Here is a 13091-nt window from a genome sequence, read left to right as displayed (position 1 = left end):
GACAAAGAAGTTGCTTCAAACTTTTTTTCGTAAATTTTTTATTCATTTGAGATTAATTCATACCAACTGTACGCATATTAGTTTGCCCAAATTAAATATACATCCTCACCAGGCACTCTCTCCCTTCGTAAAAGATATTAAGGGAGAATAATTGAGTCGTCAAATGCCAAAGCGCCACGTTTTAATGGATTAAAGAAGAAACAGACGCTTCTTTTATTCTTATTTTCAAAAGAAAAAAGTTTATTGTTTTTGCTCTGAAAAGTTTTTCATTGCTAATTGTGAGGTATTCAAGCAACCAAAACATCATATCCATAGTGAACTAGAAACGATTTGAAATTTGACAACTCAATTAAAGCAATTATTTCATAATCGAAGATTAAAAAAAAAACATTTAACGTAACATAACAAGATTTAATATAACATAAAAAGTTTAAACATAACATAACAAGTTTAAACATAAGTTTTAACATAACAAGAAGATTTAGCATAACTTCTTTATCATAAACAAAACCTTCTTAAAAATACCAAAAGTATATCAACCCGTGATAATACAGTAATGGAACTGAAAATGACATTAAGATGGAGTCATTTTCGTCGCCATCTGAAGAAATTTTATGTGCACAATAAGATGATATATCTGCAGACATGAAAATCCTAAAGAGAACGCCAAGAGCGGAAGACAAAGGTAATATGACACGTAAAACTTTACTTCGTCGTTGCTAGCGAAAAGCATTTCCACATTCTTGATCGCAACTGTAAACTTTGTTAGTATAGCTGCAACTAAAACCAACAACAAACCGATATAATTAGTCACTGCGTTAGAATTTATGTACTAAGAAAGCACGCGCACCTAAATAAGAATAAAGAAATTCTATAATTTTACTGAGAATTATGCAAAAGCAATTAATTTTTTTGCCACCGTCTGTCAGATGGTTTGCCTATGAAGGGCCGGTACGTCCGACGGAGCGGTGGCAACAGATTTTGCAGCAGTCCAAGACCCTACTTTTTTTCAATAAGAAACTGAACGGGGCTTTACGTTTATGCAATTTCTCTGTGTATTTAGACATGAAAATGAACAAACAAAAAAATTACCTAAGTAGCTTTTTTAATCAGACCTTTTTTAATAGGTAAGTTTTCTTCACTTTTTTTTTTACTTCCTTCTCAGTAGTGACCACCGGGTAATGGTGATCCTCTGAAGGAGAAAAGTGAAGAGAAATAAATGTAGAATTTTTCGAACTATAAATCAAGAAAAATGGTACTCACAAATAACAGAAGTGGTGATAGCTCTTGTAAGGAGGAGCACCAACTTTCTTTTTAAGTTGAATTCCGATTTCTCTATGCAGCTGACACATGTTAGGGCCAGGTGCAACAGAATTGTCGCTGAGCTAATTATTGTCAGTATATCATTCAAGTTGGTGACGTGTTGGTTCAAAAGAGCTGTGAAAAAAAAATTCCAATTTTTTAAAGTTAAAAAAACTTGCATGTCACAACTTCATTTCGCAATGTTATTGCGCAAGCCATGAAGTATTTTCGGATTGGTTGATTTATTTCATCCGAAAAAAGATACATTTTAACAATAGCGTTGATGTTGCGATTTTTCTTTTCCTTTTTTTATTTTATTTTTTTTTGCAATCAATTGAAATAAGTTCAAAATTCGAAATGAAAGATTCACTTAACTATCAACAATTAATCGTTAGATATAATCAAAACCTGCTAACTCCGTAGCGTAGGGACTTATTTTAACAAAATACGTTTTCTATCAGTGATTAGGCTTTTTCTTTGTGCGTGTGTTCGAATCGAACTGATCCACTTTTCGCATTTTTTTTCAAACAATGTTTATTCTGTATATTTTTAAAGAAATTTACAAAAAATTAGTACGTAATGTTTGTTAACGTTGCCAGACGTTTATTATTTTAACATTAGATGCTGAAATTTCTTGAGTTTCAGGTCCTTAACAGTGCGAGTTTAAAAGCGTGACTTTTCAGTAAAGCCATTTCAAGTTTTAAAATTCGTTTTTTCTGATTATCGCTTTGCCTACAAACTGTTTGTAGAATGATGAAAGAAAAAAAAAGAAAAAAAAAAAAAGGCCTGGAACTCTAGAATTCATAAAAAAAGAAAAAAATAAATAAAGCGCAATTAGGACGAATATTTAAATTAAAAAAAATAATAATAAACGCAATTAGGACGATTATTTGTAAAAAAATAAAACAAAAAATCACCCTCCACATTGTTCCGTGGTTCAGAGATTGCAGATGTAAGCAAATTTCTTTCAGGCGATTTCATTACTTTGTTGCCTATCATCCCTACACAGACTTTACTCTAGAAAAAAAAAAAAAAAAAAAAAAAGAAATTACAGCTAAAAATTTAAAAACTATGGCAAAAAAATAATTTTAAGAACCGAACTTACTTTCGGGTTAGTGCCGTGTAAAACAGCACACATGAAGTATGGTAGAAAAGTTGCCATAGTATCCCAAAGCATCATCAAAATAGCTACGAAGCAAGTAAATTTCTTTGAAATAAAATAAGTCAAAGTCATTTTTGGCTTCACTTTTTGGGCTGTGTTTCTCTTGATACTCTTGTTGATTATGATCAAGTGTTACAGCTGCTTTGAAATTTATATCTTTTTTTTAATTCAGTTGTCTTTCAATAGACGTGCCAATTATTCATGCACACGCATGAGTAAATGCTTTGTTAAAAAGAGCAATGGAATTTATCGCTCTTTTTGCAAACGTCACTCTAATCGACTCCGTGATAATTCTGCTTACTTCAGTCATTTTTCATGTTGGTTACGTGGAATGATGAAAGCTGGAACTGACCCATTTTTCTGTTTAGAATATATATATATATATATATATATATATATATATATATATATATATATATATATATATATATATATATATATATATATATATTCTGTGTGCATTTGTGTGCGTGCGTGTGTTAAAGTAAAGAATATGTTAGCTTGTAAAGAAACTGTTTCGTGACGTAATTTTGGAGCTTTATTAGTAGTTAGCAGATGCTAGAGCTCAGTAGTATTGAAGCTCCAGCTTCTTTCTTTGTGTGTCGACCAAGTAAATGATATTTATTGCCTTCACGAAGGATGCAAGAATTTTACAATTAAATCTTTATGTCTATTGTTCACATTAACGATGAGACCGATCCACCAAAAATTATAAACGCGTCGCAAAATCATAAGGCTTAAGCCAGAGTATTTTAAGATCTGATGCAATATTTTTATCTAAATATTTTCTAAAATCTTTTCAAAATCTTTCTTGTGATGATACTGGTTTAGAATGTTTTTACAATTTTATACCGACCAGTAAAACTATCTGTAAAATCATCTGTGAAATATCTGAAAAATCATATGGAAAAAACACGTGTTGTTTTTTTTAAAAAGAAACCAAGCAAATGGTCTAGCACTAGAAAGTTTCTTATTTTAAGGGTTTTTTTTTTTTTTTACAACTCTTGTACAAAAAAGTTTCTTAAAAGTTTCTTAAGTTTCAGATTATCAAAAAAAGAAAAAATAAGAAAAATGAAAAATTTGAAAAGATCTTAACAAGTAAGATAAAATGTTTTTCAGTTAGTCAACTAAAATTACTTGAATTTCATCAATATCATTCAATATAACATAATCCTCTATTTTTAAGCGTATGTTTTTGTGGACCATATCACACATTACCCATATGGATAAATAACGTCCTAAAGAGTGGAGCATATTATACATTACTTAACATGAGTAAAGTCCTAAATTAGAACCAGCCAAAAATATTCAAATTTTAGGGCTGAAACTTAGGGATTGGGTCTGAACACCTACTAACATAAAAAAAAACTAAAATAGAATTGTATTTCTTGTTTGCCTCATACGCCATTAACGCTACAAGAATACTCATCGAGGAGGAAGTGAGGGAAGGGAAGTACTGCTTATAGCCATTTAGTTATGGTAACTAGTACCCTAATCTAAAATCAGATACAAAAGCAGGATTAACGCCATATTATTGTCGTTACCAAACTCGCGCATTTTTTTTCTGGAATGCGAAATCTAAAAACTGCCCATGCTCCAAACAGAAAAACATTTCTGTTTGAAAAAACTTCTTCTGGCCCGGAGATCAGCTTTAAGCTTTTTCTATCAAATAAACGTGCTCACTCAATTAAATGTGCTCACTCAATTAAAGATTAAAAAATCAATAAATCACTAGCATTTTTAAAGCGTGGTAGTCGTTCATTCTTCTTGGCTAAATATAGTTCAGCAATTATAACAGGTAGAAATAACAAAAACTTGATTTTTTTACAACCAGTGGTTGTGTATTTAGACCTGCTGTTTAAATTGGTATTAAAAACCGTGCTTTTTATTTTCTTTTTAAAGAATGATTTAAAATGAATTCTAAAAATTGTAAAACAGTAAAGAATGAACCATTTAACAAGACACTTAGCAAGTACATAAAGCTAGAATCTTTCAAATTCTTGCTAATAAAATAACTGTATTACATAGAGAGCAGCTTGTTATAGTTTAGTGTCGTTAAAGCGAAACTTTTTAGAGCGAAAATTTTTAATCGAAGGTCGGAAAAGCGCAAAAATTCTAAACAAATTTTCAGTTGAGCGAGAAACTTAAAAGCGATTAATTTCAAAGCTAAAAGCTTCTTTCCTAAAAAATGAAAAAGAACACGATGCGGAGAAATTAAAAAATGTGTTTGCTTAACATGTATGCGTAAAAATATCATAGTATACGTGTATTAAAATATATTTTAAGGCTGAATATTTGTGCAATAGCTATAAGCTAACCCTATTTCGCATTTACATTCAAGGGCCGTTTATTGTAGCCCTATTTGGGATTTTGCATTTCAAGGGCCGTTTATTGTAAATATTATATCATTTTTTTATTATATATTTTTTTTATTTTATGTTTTTTCTTGTATAAATTGTAATTTAAAAAAAAATCTTGTTAACTTTAATACTTCAATTTAATATAATTGAAGACTCCACGGGAAGAAACGGCAGGGTCACATTTTTTCATTTTGAGATAAATCATTATTAAACTTTTAAACCTTTATAAGTTTCGAAGTTTTAGGAAAATTTAAAAAAACTTTAAATATGCATCAAATCGTTTATTTGATTTGAATTCAAATACAAAATATGCTATTATGGTTAGTAAAGCTAGAAAGTGTAAAAGTAGAAACTTTCAAAATGTGACCCTGCCGTTTCTTCCCGTGGAGTCTTCAATTAGTTATAGCACTTCCACTTTTAGATAATAAAAAAAACTTTTTTTTAAACATCACGTAAATTAAAAACATCAAATAGTTTTTTTAACCTTCATATCCTATGCCTAGGATTTAACTTAAATGCAGAAATAAACACCGACCAAAAAATAGCAGTGCGTCAAACCTAAACTCTCTTCAGCTCACCTAATCAAAAGACTCCAAAAAATTTTAATTTCTCATCATAATTATCTCTAATTTTTGCATAATTTTTTGCTTGTTTTTTTTGTTGCTTTTTTTTTCCGTATTCCTGCACCACCTGGTTCGTGATAATGAGAAAAGGAGGAGTTTAAGTATACAACGTTTATTGCGGTAATCTTCGCTTTACAAAAATTGGTATTCAAAGTGCATCTCGTTTTTTTTTTTGTAAATATTATGATTTAGGAGTTTCACGAAATGGCGCAAAACATTAAAAACGACAGCCATCTCAAAATACACCTTAGGGATAAATCACTAGGCGATTTGTCTGATTTGTCATTTGCTAGTTAAATTTCTTAAATTAACGACGCAGCTTGAAATTTGTCGCGGTTAATTTCGCAACCTGCAAAGCAATATTTCTTAATTTCGGTATTACCAAATATGGAAATAAGTTCATTTGAAATTTTACAATCGTAACAATAGGATTACCACGAGGCAATTTAAAGGCATTGATTACTTCGAACGTGTTCCTTACTTCAAACCTGTTCTCTACTTCATTTAGCCTATTTTTTTGACGTCAGGTTGTTTTAATAAGAACTATTGTCTGTAATCTTTTTAGTTTAAATATAAATTGGATAGTTTTCTCAAGTGTCACGTTTTTTTTTTTGTTTTTTTTTTTATAAGAAACTTGTTTTATAATAAACTAGTACAAGAAGCCCCAAAATCTTAAAAAAACTATTAGTACTTATTTACTTTTCGATAAGAAACTTATTTTGTTAAGAGTTCGAGGAATATTTCCTAATTTGTGTTCTGTTCAGGGACAAACCTGAGAATAATGAGATTGATGAAACTCAAATAATTTTAGTTGACTGAAAAACACTTTATCTTACTTGTTGACTTTTTTTCAAATTACATTTTATGTAGTTTTTCTCTTTCGATACTTAAGAAACTTTTATTACTTAAGTTGTAAAAAAAAAAGTTCCCTTAAATTAAGAAACTTTCAAGTACCAGCTCATTTGCTTCCTTTCTTATTTAAAAAAAAAAAAAACGTAATCAGACAGAAAAACAAGCTTGAAAAGATGTTACACTCTTGCGAGACATGCGATTCCTTTGCGAGTTATAATTTTATAACAATTTACGACTATTCTCTGATAGTATTAAATATTTGATATTATTAAAGGATAAGAGCTATTGAAAAAACGATCTTTCATCGAGTAATAGAAATAGAATTCCTTATATTCTTGGCAAAAATGTTTTTAGTGAACTTGTGTGGCTATGAAAATAGCCGTTTTTGATTTGCACAGTATTTCCAGTATGAATTATAATGTATGTAACGTTTGATGCACACAGAAAGCGTGATTTCGAGGTGATCAAGCAGGATATGTTGTTGCAACCTGATCTCAAAAAATGAAAAAAGTAATGCTCGGGAAGTCTGTGCATCCACATAACTTCATACAAATAATCAGTTATCATTTGGCGGTTAGTTGGCACCATCCTTGACTTGAATTATGCTTAGCTCGACACCACATAGTTTCTACGTGATTTGTTGTCACGCCTGCTAAATATGCAAGAGCTCGCAAATCATATGCTTCTCACATGTCACTCCAGATAATAGAGCCAGCAAGTATCCATTGGCGTATGATTTGAGTCAGTGTTGCAGCATCGCGATTTCGGACAGGAATTAAAAAGCCTTTTTTGGTTGCAGGTTCTTATCCACCAAATATCCATAATATGTTATGTGCAGGGCACGTTGCATACACTACAATTCCTACTTTCAGCGAGTAAACCATAAGTTTTACCCCAGATCCTTTTTCTGATAAGGAAAGAGAGCCAAAATCGTTTTTGGTAGGTCTTCCAAGGGCCATGTCGTTTAGATAAGTGATTTTACAGAGGCAGCATGAAAGCGAAACATTCCTTTTTTTTATGACAGACACAATGAAAATAACTTTTTACGGGGGTATAACTTACAGTTTGAGATAAAAAGTCAGCAGTTTTAGATATATATATTTTTACTATAAACATTAAAATAGTGTCAAATTTTTTTTAGTATATAATTAATAAAAAAATTTTTTCAACTTAATTGACAAAAACTTCAAAAGATGTTCTAGACAACAAAGTAAGAATCCCAGTTAAGTAAATTTCAGTGAAAATTTAAACGCCAATGAATTCTAATGACGTTCTAAACTTCTATTGTTAGAAATCTTTGTTATAAACAATTTTTCAAACCGTGCGTTAAAAATATTTTCTTTACTAATAAATGGAAAATTCTGATTTACTCTTCTTTAAAGATTCGACTTTCTTTTTCGCATTTTCTTTTTCGTATTTTCATTTTTTAGCGTTTTTTGAAGTCACGTTATCAAAAATCTTAGTAAACTTAATTCCAATGTCTGAAAACTTAAACTGATTGATAAAGAAGTCTATTTCTCAGATTTTTTCAAAAAGGACGAAATACGGTGCTGATTATAAAACTATCTCTAAAACAGAGTTGCACAAATACTCTGTGTTTCTCGTTCTGAACAGTTCGTTTGAAGCTCGTTCTGGTTCAGAAGTTTGTGTGGAAGTCACATCTTGCGTTATTTTGCGAATGGCGCTAGTTGTGTAAACGCGTGTTGTTTTTTTACCATCATAATTAATTCGCATAACAAAATATTGATTACTTCGTTAACTAACCAAGCACACCTATCCAAAAATGGTCCCAACCTCAATTGTGAGAACCGAAAAAACGACCGATGGGGCATTAATCTGCAAGATCTCAGATACCACCAGATGAAAAAGTTAAAATCTAATCTCTATAGCCAACGGAGAAAAACACATTTAAAGTTTATAGCATTTTGCGCAACTCATCGCACTTGGAGCCCCGTCGTAAATCTATTTTGTTTTTTTTTCACTTTTGGGTTATGGAGTTTTTAAAAAATATCAAAAACTCTTCACATATATGTGTTGGCTATAACCTGACAAAAAATCAGCTCTTTAACACTTGTGGTTTGTGTACAGGGACCTAAAGTATAAGGTATGGCACTAAAAGCCTCTTTAAAAAGAGACAACGGATGCTTTACGTTTTTATTCTAACCTTATTATCGACTATGGAAGTTTCAAAATTTAATAGAATGAAGCCTTGGCATTTATCTTTCAGGCAAAAAAAATAGAAGCAAGATATCTTTTATCTGTGCAAAGACATAGCTCTTAAAGTAGGAATCTCGCCTTTGAAAAAACGGCCAAAATATAGCAGCTCTTTGTGGTTTTTATGCTTTTTAAAGATTCAAAGTTACATCAAATAACTAATTTAGTAACAACATCATGTGACTAGTGGATATGGGATTCTATGGTTGTTAGACTTCACATTTGTGTGTGCTTTGTCTGCAAAAAGAGTGCTTTTTTTGTCCAAGTTTGTATAAAATATGGGGAAGAAAACACATAGTTAAAGGCATTTTTTTCCAATTATTCTGAATTGAAAGCACATAAAATCAAATATGTGTAATCTTGTTGTGCTTTTTTCTTGTATTGAAGTATCTCCTAAAACCTTTAATTGCTTTGGCCTAGTTTTTTTCGACTATTCAAAAATGTGTAAACAAATGTTCTTATTTCCGGGAAAAGCCACAACATCAAAGTAATTACATTTAAGCAGTCAACAGTCTTAACAACTAAAAAGATTTTTTATTAACACAAGCTTGTACTGAATTTTTTTTTGAAAGATCAGTTTTTTTAAGCACTGAAATGCCATATAAAAGAAAAACTCATCAAGATTGTCGGCAATCTGTATGCTTCTTTTGTTTTTCAAAATGTGAAAGGCATATTTCTGATTTCAACAAGAAAAGAATACTGGGTATTTTTTCTGGAAATTCTATTGATTTTAAAGATGATAGAGTTCCATTGGGGATATGCAATTCCTGCAGAACAATGGTACAAAAGCAAGGCAAAGGAGATAGAAACTTGCCTCTTCCCAAGCTACATGACTTTAACAAAGTGATTATTAGACCACAGACCAGAGGATTTGATTCTTGTAATTGTTTAATTTGCCAGGTTGGCCAACTAAAAGGACATTCTACAAAGCTCACTTTTTTAACCGATCAAGATTTGAAAGAATCATCAAATAGCTTTGATAAACTATGCTCAAACTGTCTCAGTGCAGTCAAAAGAGGAATAACACATAATTGTTCACAAGCCTCCAAGTTTGAAAACTTAAAGAAAATGGTAGCAACTGATTCCAGAACTGCTGAAAAAATTGCGTTCTCTGTAATAACTCAAAAAGTATCTTCTCCACAGGGCACTATTAGGTTGAGCAGAGAAAGAGGTAGAGCTTTAACAATCACTCCAGGTCCCTCCAGAGCTCAGTGCATAACAAGAACTTCTCCAAATACTTTGGACATGGTTCAAGTTCAAATCAATGCTGGTCTTTCAAATAAAAAGATGCAAGAACTGGCTGTAACATTAAACAAGACTACAAATTCAAAAATTGTTGAAACAAAATTTAGGGAAAGTTTTACAATGGCTGGTTGAAAAGTTGAAAGTTTATTCAAACTTTCCAAAATCTCACTTACAAGGCCATCTACAAAAACTGATTATTTGGCAAAGGTTGTTCACTGCAAGAGTTTAGGGGATTTTTATTACACAATTCTCAGAGTTAGAGCAATCACTTCACCGCCTCTCATCAAACTAGGTATTGATGGTAGAGGAACTTTCCTCAAATTCAGCTTGAGTGTTATCTCCAATGGTGGATGCCAAAATGTCAAAACAAGTTCAGCCTCAAATGACAAAAGCTTACTGGCTGTAGATCATGGGAAAGAAACAAGTGCCAAGCGTCAGGCACTTATTGCTGTTGCTGAAAATGTTTTAGAAACTTATGAAAATTTCAAAAAAAATTTAAGTTTATTTGGGAAAATTGATGTGCCTTTCTTTATTGCATGTGACATGAAGTTAGCCAATATCATCTGTGGCATTCATTCTCACTCAAGCAAACACCCTTGCTGTTGGTGTGATATTAAATCTAATGACCTCAAAGAACAGGGAACTCCAAAAAACTTCAAATCCATTAGGATGCAATACGAAGCATTCATTGAGAAAGAGAATGGAAAAATGTGTGCAAAGGATTTTCATAACGTTGTTCATAACCCATTGTTGACCAAGAAGATGTCAAACAAATTATTGAGTTTATTCCCCCAATTGAACTTCACCTTCTCCTTGGAATTGTAAATCATCTTTACAAATCAATGCTAAAGATATGGCCTAAAGGCCAAGATTGGCCATTACTTCTCAAATTGATATTACAACCTTATCATGGTGGAGAGTTTGTTGGGAATAATTGTCATAAGCTTTTGAAGAATACGAATGTTTTGCAAATAATTATTGAAAGAGAAAAGGCAGACCATATGCTTGGTTTTGTAAAAACATTCCAACATTTTAAGAGTGATGTAGCTCCTGTTTTGGAAGGACATTAAATACTGAATATGTTCAACATATCAAAGACTTTAAGAACTCATATCTTCAACTCCCAGTTTCAGTCACCCCAAAAGCCCATGCAGTGTTCCACCATGTTCCTGAATTTATTGCTCTAAAGGGTACAGCATTGGGCATTTTTAGTGAGCAATCAACAGAAGCCTTACATTCAATCTTCAGTGCTCAATGGGCTAGGTACGAAAGAAACCCTTATCACCCTGGTTATGAAGGCCAGTTACTGAACTGTGTCATTGACTATAACAGCAACCATCTTTGAATTAGATTTTTTAAATAATATATATTTTTTAAAACAGTTAAACAGTGATTTTTAGAATTTCGTTCTTGTCTAAAATTTTTGTTTATATTATACACTGTATCAATTTATTTACATTTTCATAAAATATCATAAGCTTACAAAAAATTAATCAGAAGTATATATCTTATTTTGTAAGCATTTAATAAAAAAATCTCAACAGCAATTTGAAGAAAAAGTAATAAACATCACAACACCACCGTAAAGTAATTTTTTTTTAAAGGAAATCATTTCATGTCTGTATGTGTTTTTACAATGGGAGATTAAGTTTAAATGGAACTTTCATACATTTGATATCTTGTTAAAACTTATTTCACTAAAGATATATTTCTTTTTTAAATTAAAAAAAGTTGCCAATATTGTGTGTATTTCCAATATTTGTTCACTCATTTTAAACAAAAACAACAAAGCAAACCTGTGGGTTTAACAACTAAAATATAATGAGGTTTTTATGTGTTTTCAATTCAGAATAATTGGAAAAAAATGCCTTTAACTATGTGTTTTCTTCCCCATATTTTATACAAACTTGGACAAAAAAAGCACTCTTTTTGCAGACAAAGCACACACAAATGTGAAGTCTAACAACCATAGAATCCCATATCCACTAGTCACATGATGTTGTTACTAAATTAGTTATTTGATGTAACTTTGAATCTTTAAAAAGCATAAAAACCACAAAGAGCTGCTATATTTTGGCCGTTTTTTCAAAGGCGAGATTCCTACTTTAAGAGCTATGTCTTTGCACAGATAAAAGATATCTTGCTTCTATTTTTTTTGCCTGAAAGATAAATGCCAAGGCTTCATTCTATTAAATTTTGAAACTTCCATAGTCGATAATAAGGTTAGAATAAAAACGTAAAGCATCCGTTGTCTCTTTTTAAAGAGGCTTTTAGTGCCATACCTTATACTTTAGGTCCCTGTACACAAACCACAAGTGTTAAAGAGCTGATTTTTTGTCAGGTTATAGCCAACACATATATGTGAAGAGTTTTTGATATTTTTTAAAAACTCCATAACCCAAAAGTGAAAAAAAAACAAAATAGATTTACGACGGGGCTCCAAGTGCGATGAGTTGCGCAAAATGCTATAAACTTTAAATGTGTTTTTCTCCGTTGGCTATAGAGATTAGATTTTAACTTTTTCATCTGGTGGTATCTGAAAAATAAAAGTTAATTAAATCTTTTAAAAGTCAAAACTATTTAAATATTTTAAAAATTACTTTAAAAAATTGTTTTTACACACGCGGGGCCCCGGGAATCTTCCCCGTCCACCACCCCCTCTCGGCTGCCATGCATATATATATATATATATATATATATATATATATATATATATATATATATATATATATATATATATATATATATATATAGTAATCTTTCGCTGTTTTTTCAATATGTATACATTTAACCGCTGAATTAAAGCTAGTCCACTTCTACATTTTAATTTACTTTAATTGTCGTCAATACTATCATATATTTTGACAAAAGTATTAAGAATAGAACATATGAACACAATTATTTCGATGATAATAATAAAAATTGACTTTTAGGAAAACCAATAACATGGTTTAACAAAATAAAATAAAATGATTATATTGTTATGCACACACGAATACAGCTTAATTTGAAACATTCTTGACTTATAAAAAACTTGTGTTACCACCTCGTGATGTTATTACAGCCTGACGGCGCTGTGGCATACGTTCAATTAGAGATCTAATTAGTTCTTAAAGGATATCTTCTAACATGCGGATAAGACTTTGTCGCAGCTTGTCTAGGATGTTAGGGGTGGCTTCTAACACGGCGTCCCATTATGTCCCAAAGATGCTCTGTTGGGTTCATATCAGGACTGCAAGCTGGCTATTCCAAAACTTCAATATCAATATTATTTAAGTAAAAATAATTTACGCTAAGGACAAAAAGTTACTTTAAGGACAGCTGGGGTATTAA

The 13091-nt window shown here is 31.2% G+C and overlaps 1 protein-coding gene across 1 annotated transcript; it reads right to left on the bottom strand.

Moving 5' to 3' along the window:
- Positions 1 to 397: 397 nt before the first annotated feature.
- On the bottom strand, positions 398 to 2690 carry LOC149887310 (uncharacterized). The gene is made up of 4 exons (XM_090089486.1): positions 2408 to 2690; positions 2220 to 2319; positions 1264 to 1437; positions 398 to 780 (listed from the first exon to the last, which is right to left on the bottom strand). The coding sequence occupies exons 1-4, from the start codon at positions 2534 to 2536 to the stop codon at positions 575 to 577; spliced, it is 609 nt and encodes a 202-aa protein (XP_089945612.1). The 5' UTR covers positions 2537 to 2690; the 3' UTR covers positions 398 to 574.
- Between the last annotated feature and the right edge of the window lie 10401 nt (positions 2691 to 13091).

This window comes from Hydra viridissima, unplaced genomic scaffold (genome assembly GCF_058129835.1).
Source record: "Hydra viridissima isolate aposymbiotic clone 2 unplaced genomic scaffold, HvirCarnegie_v1 scaffold_6, whole genome shotgun sequence".
Taxonomy (NCBI): domain Eukaryota; kingdom Metazoa; phylum Cnidaria; class Hydrozoa; order Anthoathecata; family Hydridae; genus Hydra; species Hydra viridissima.
Note: the sequence above shows the minus strand (reverse complement) of the source record. Positions and strands in the feature narration are given on the sequence as shown.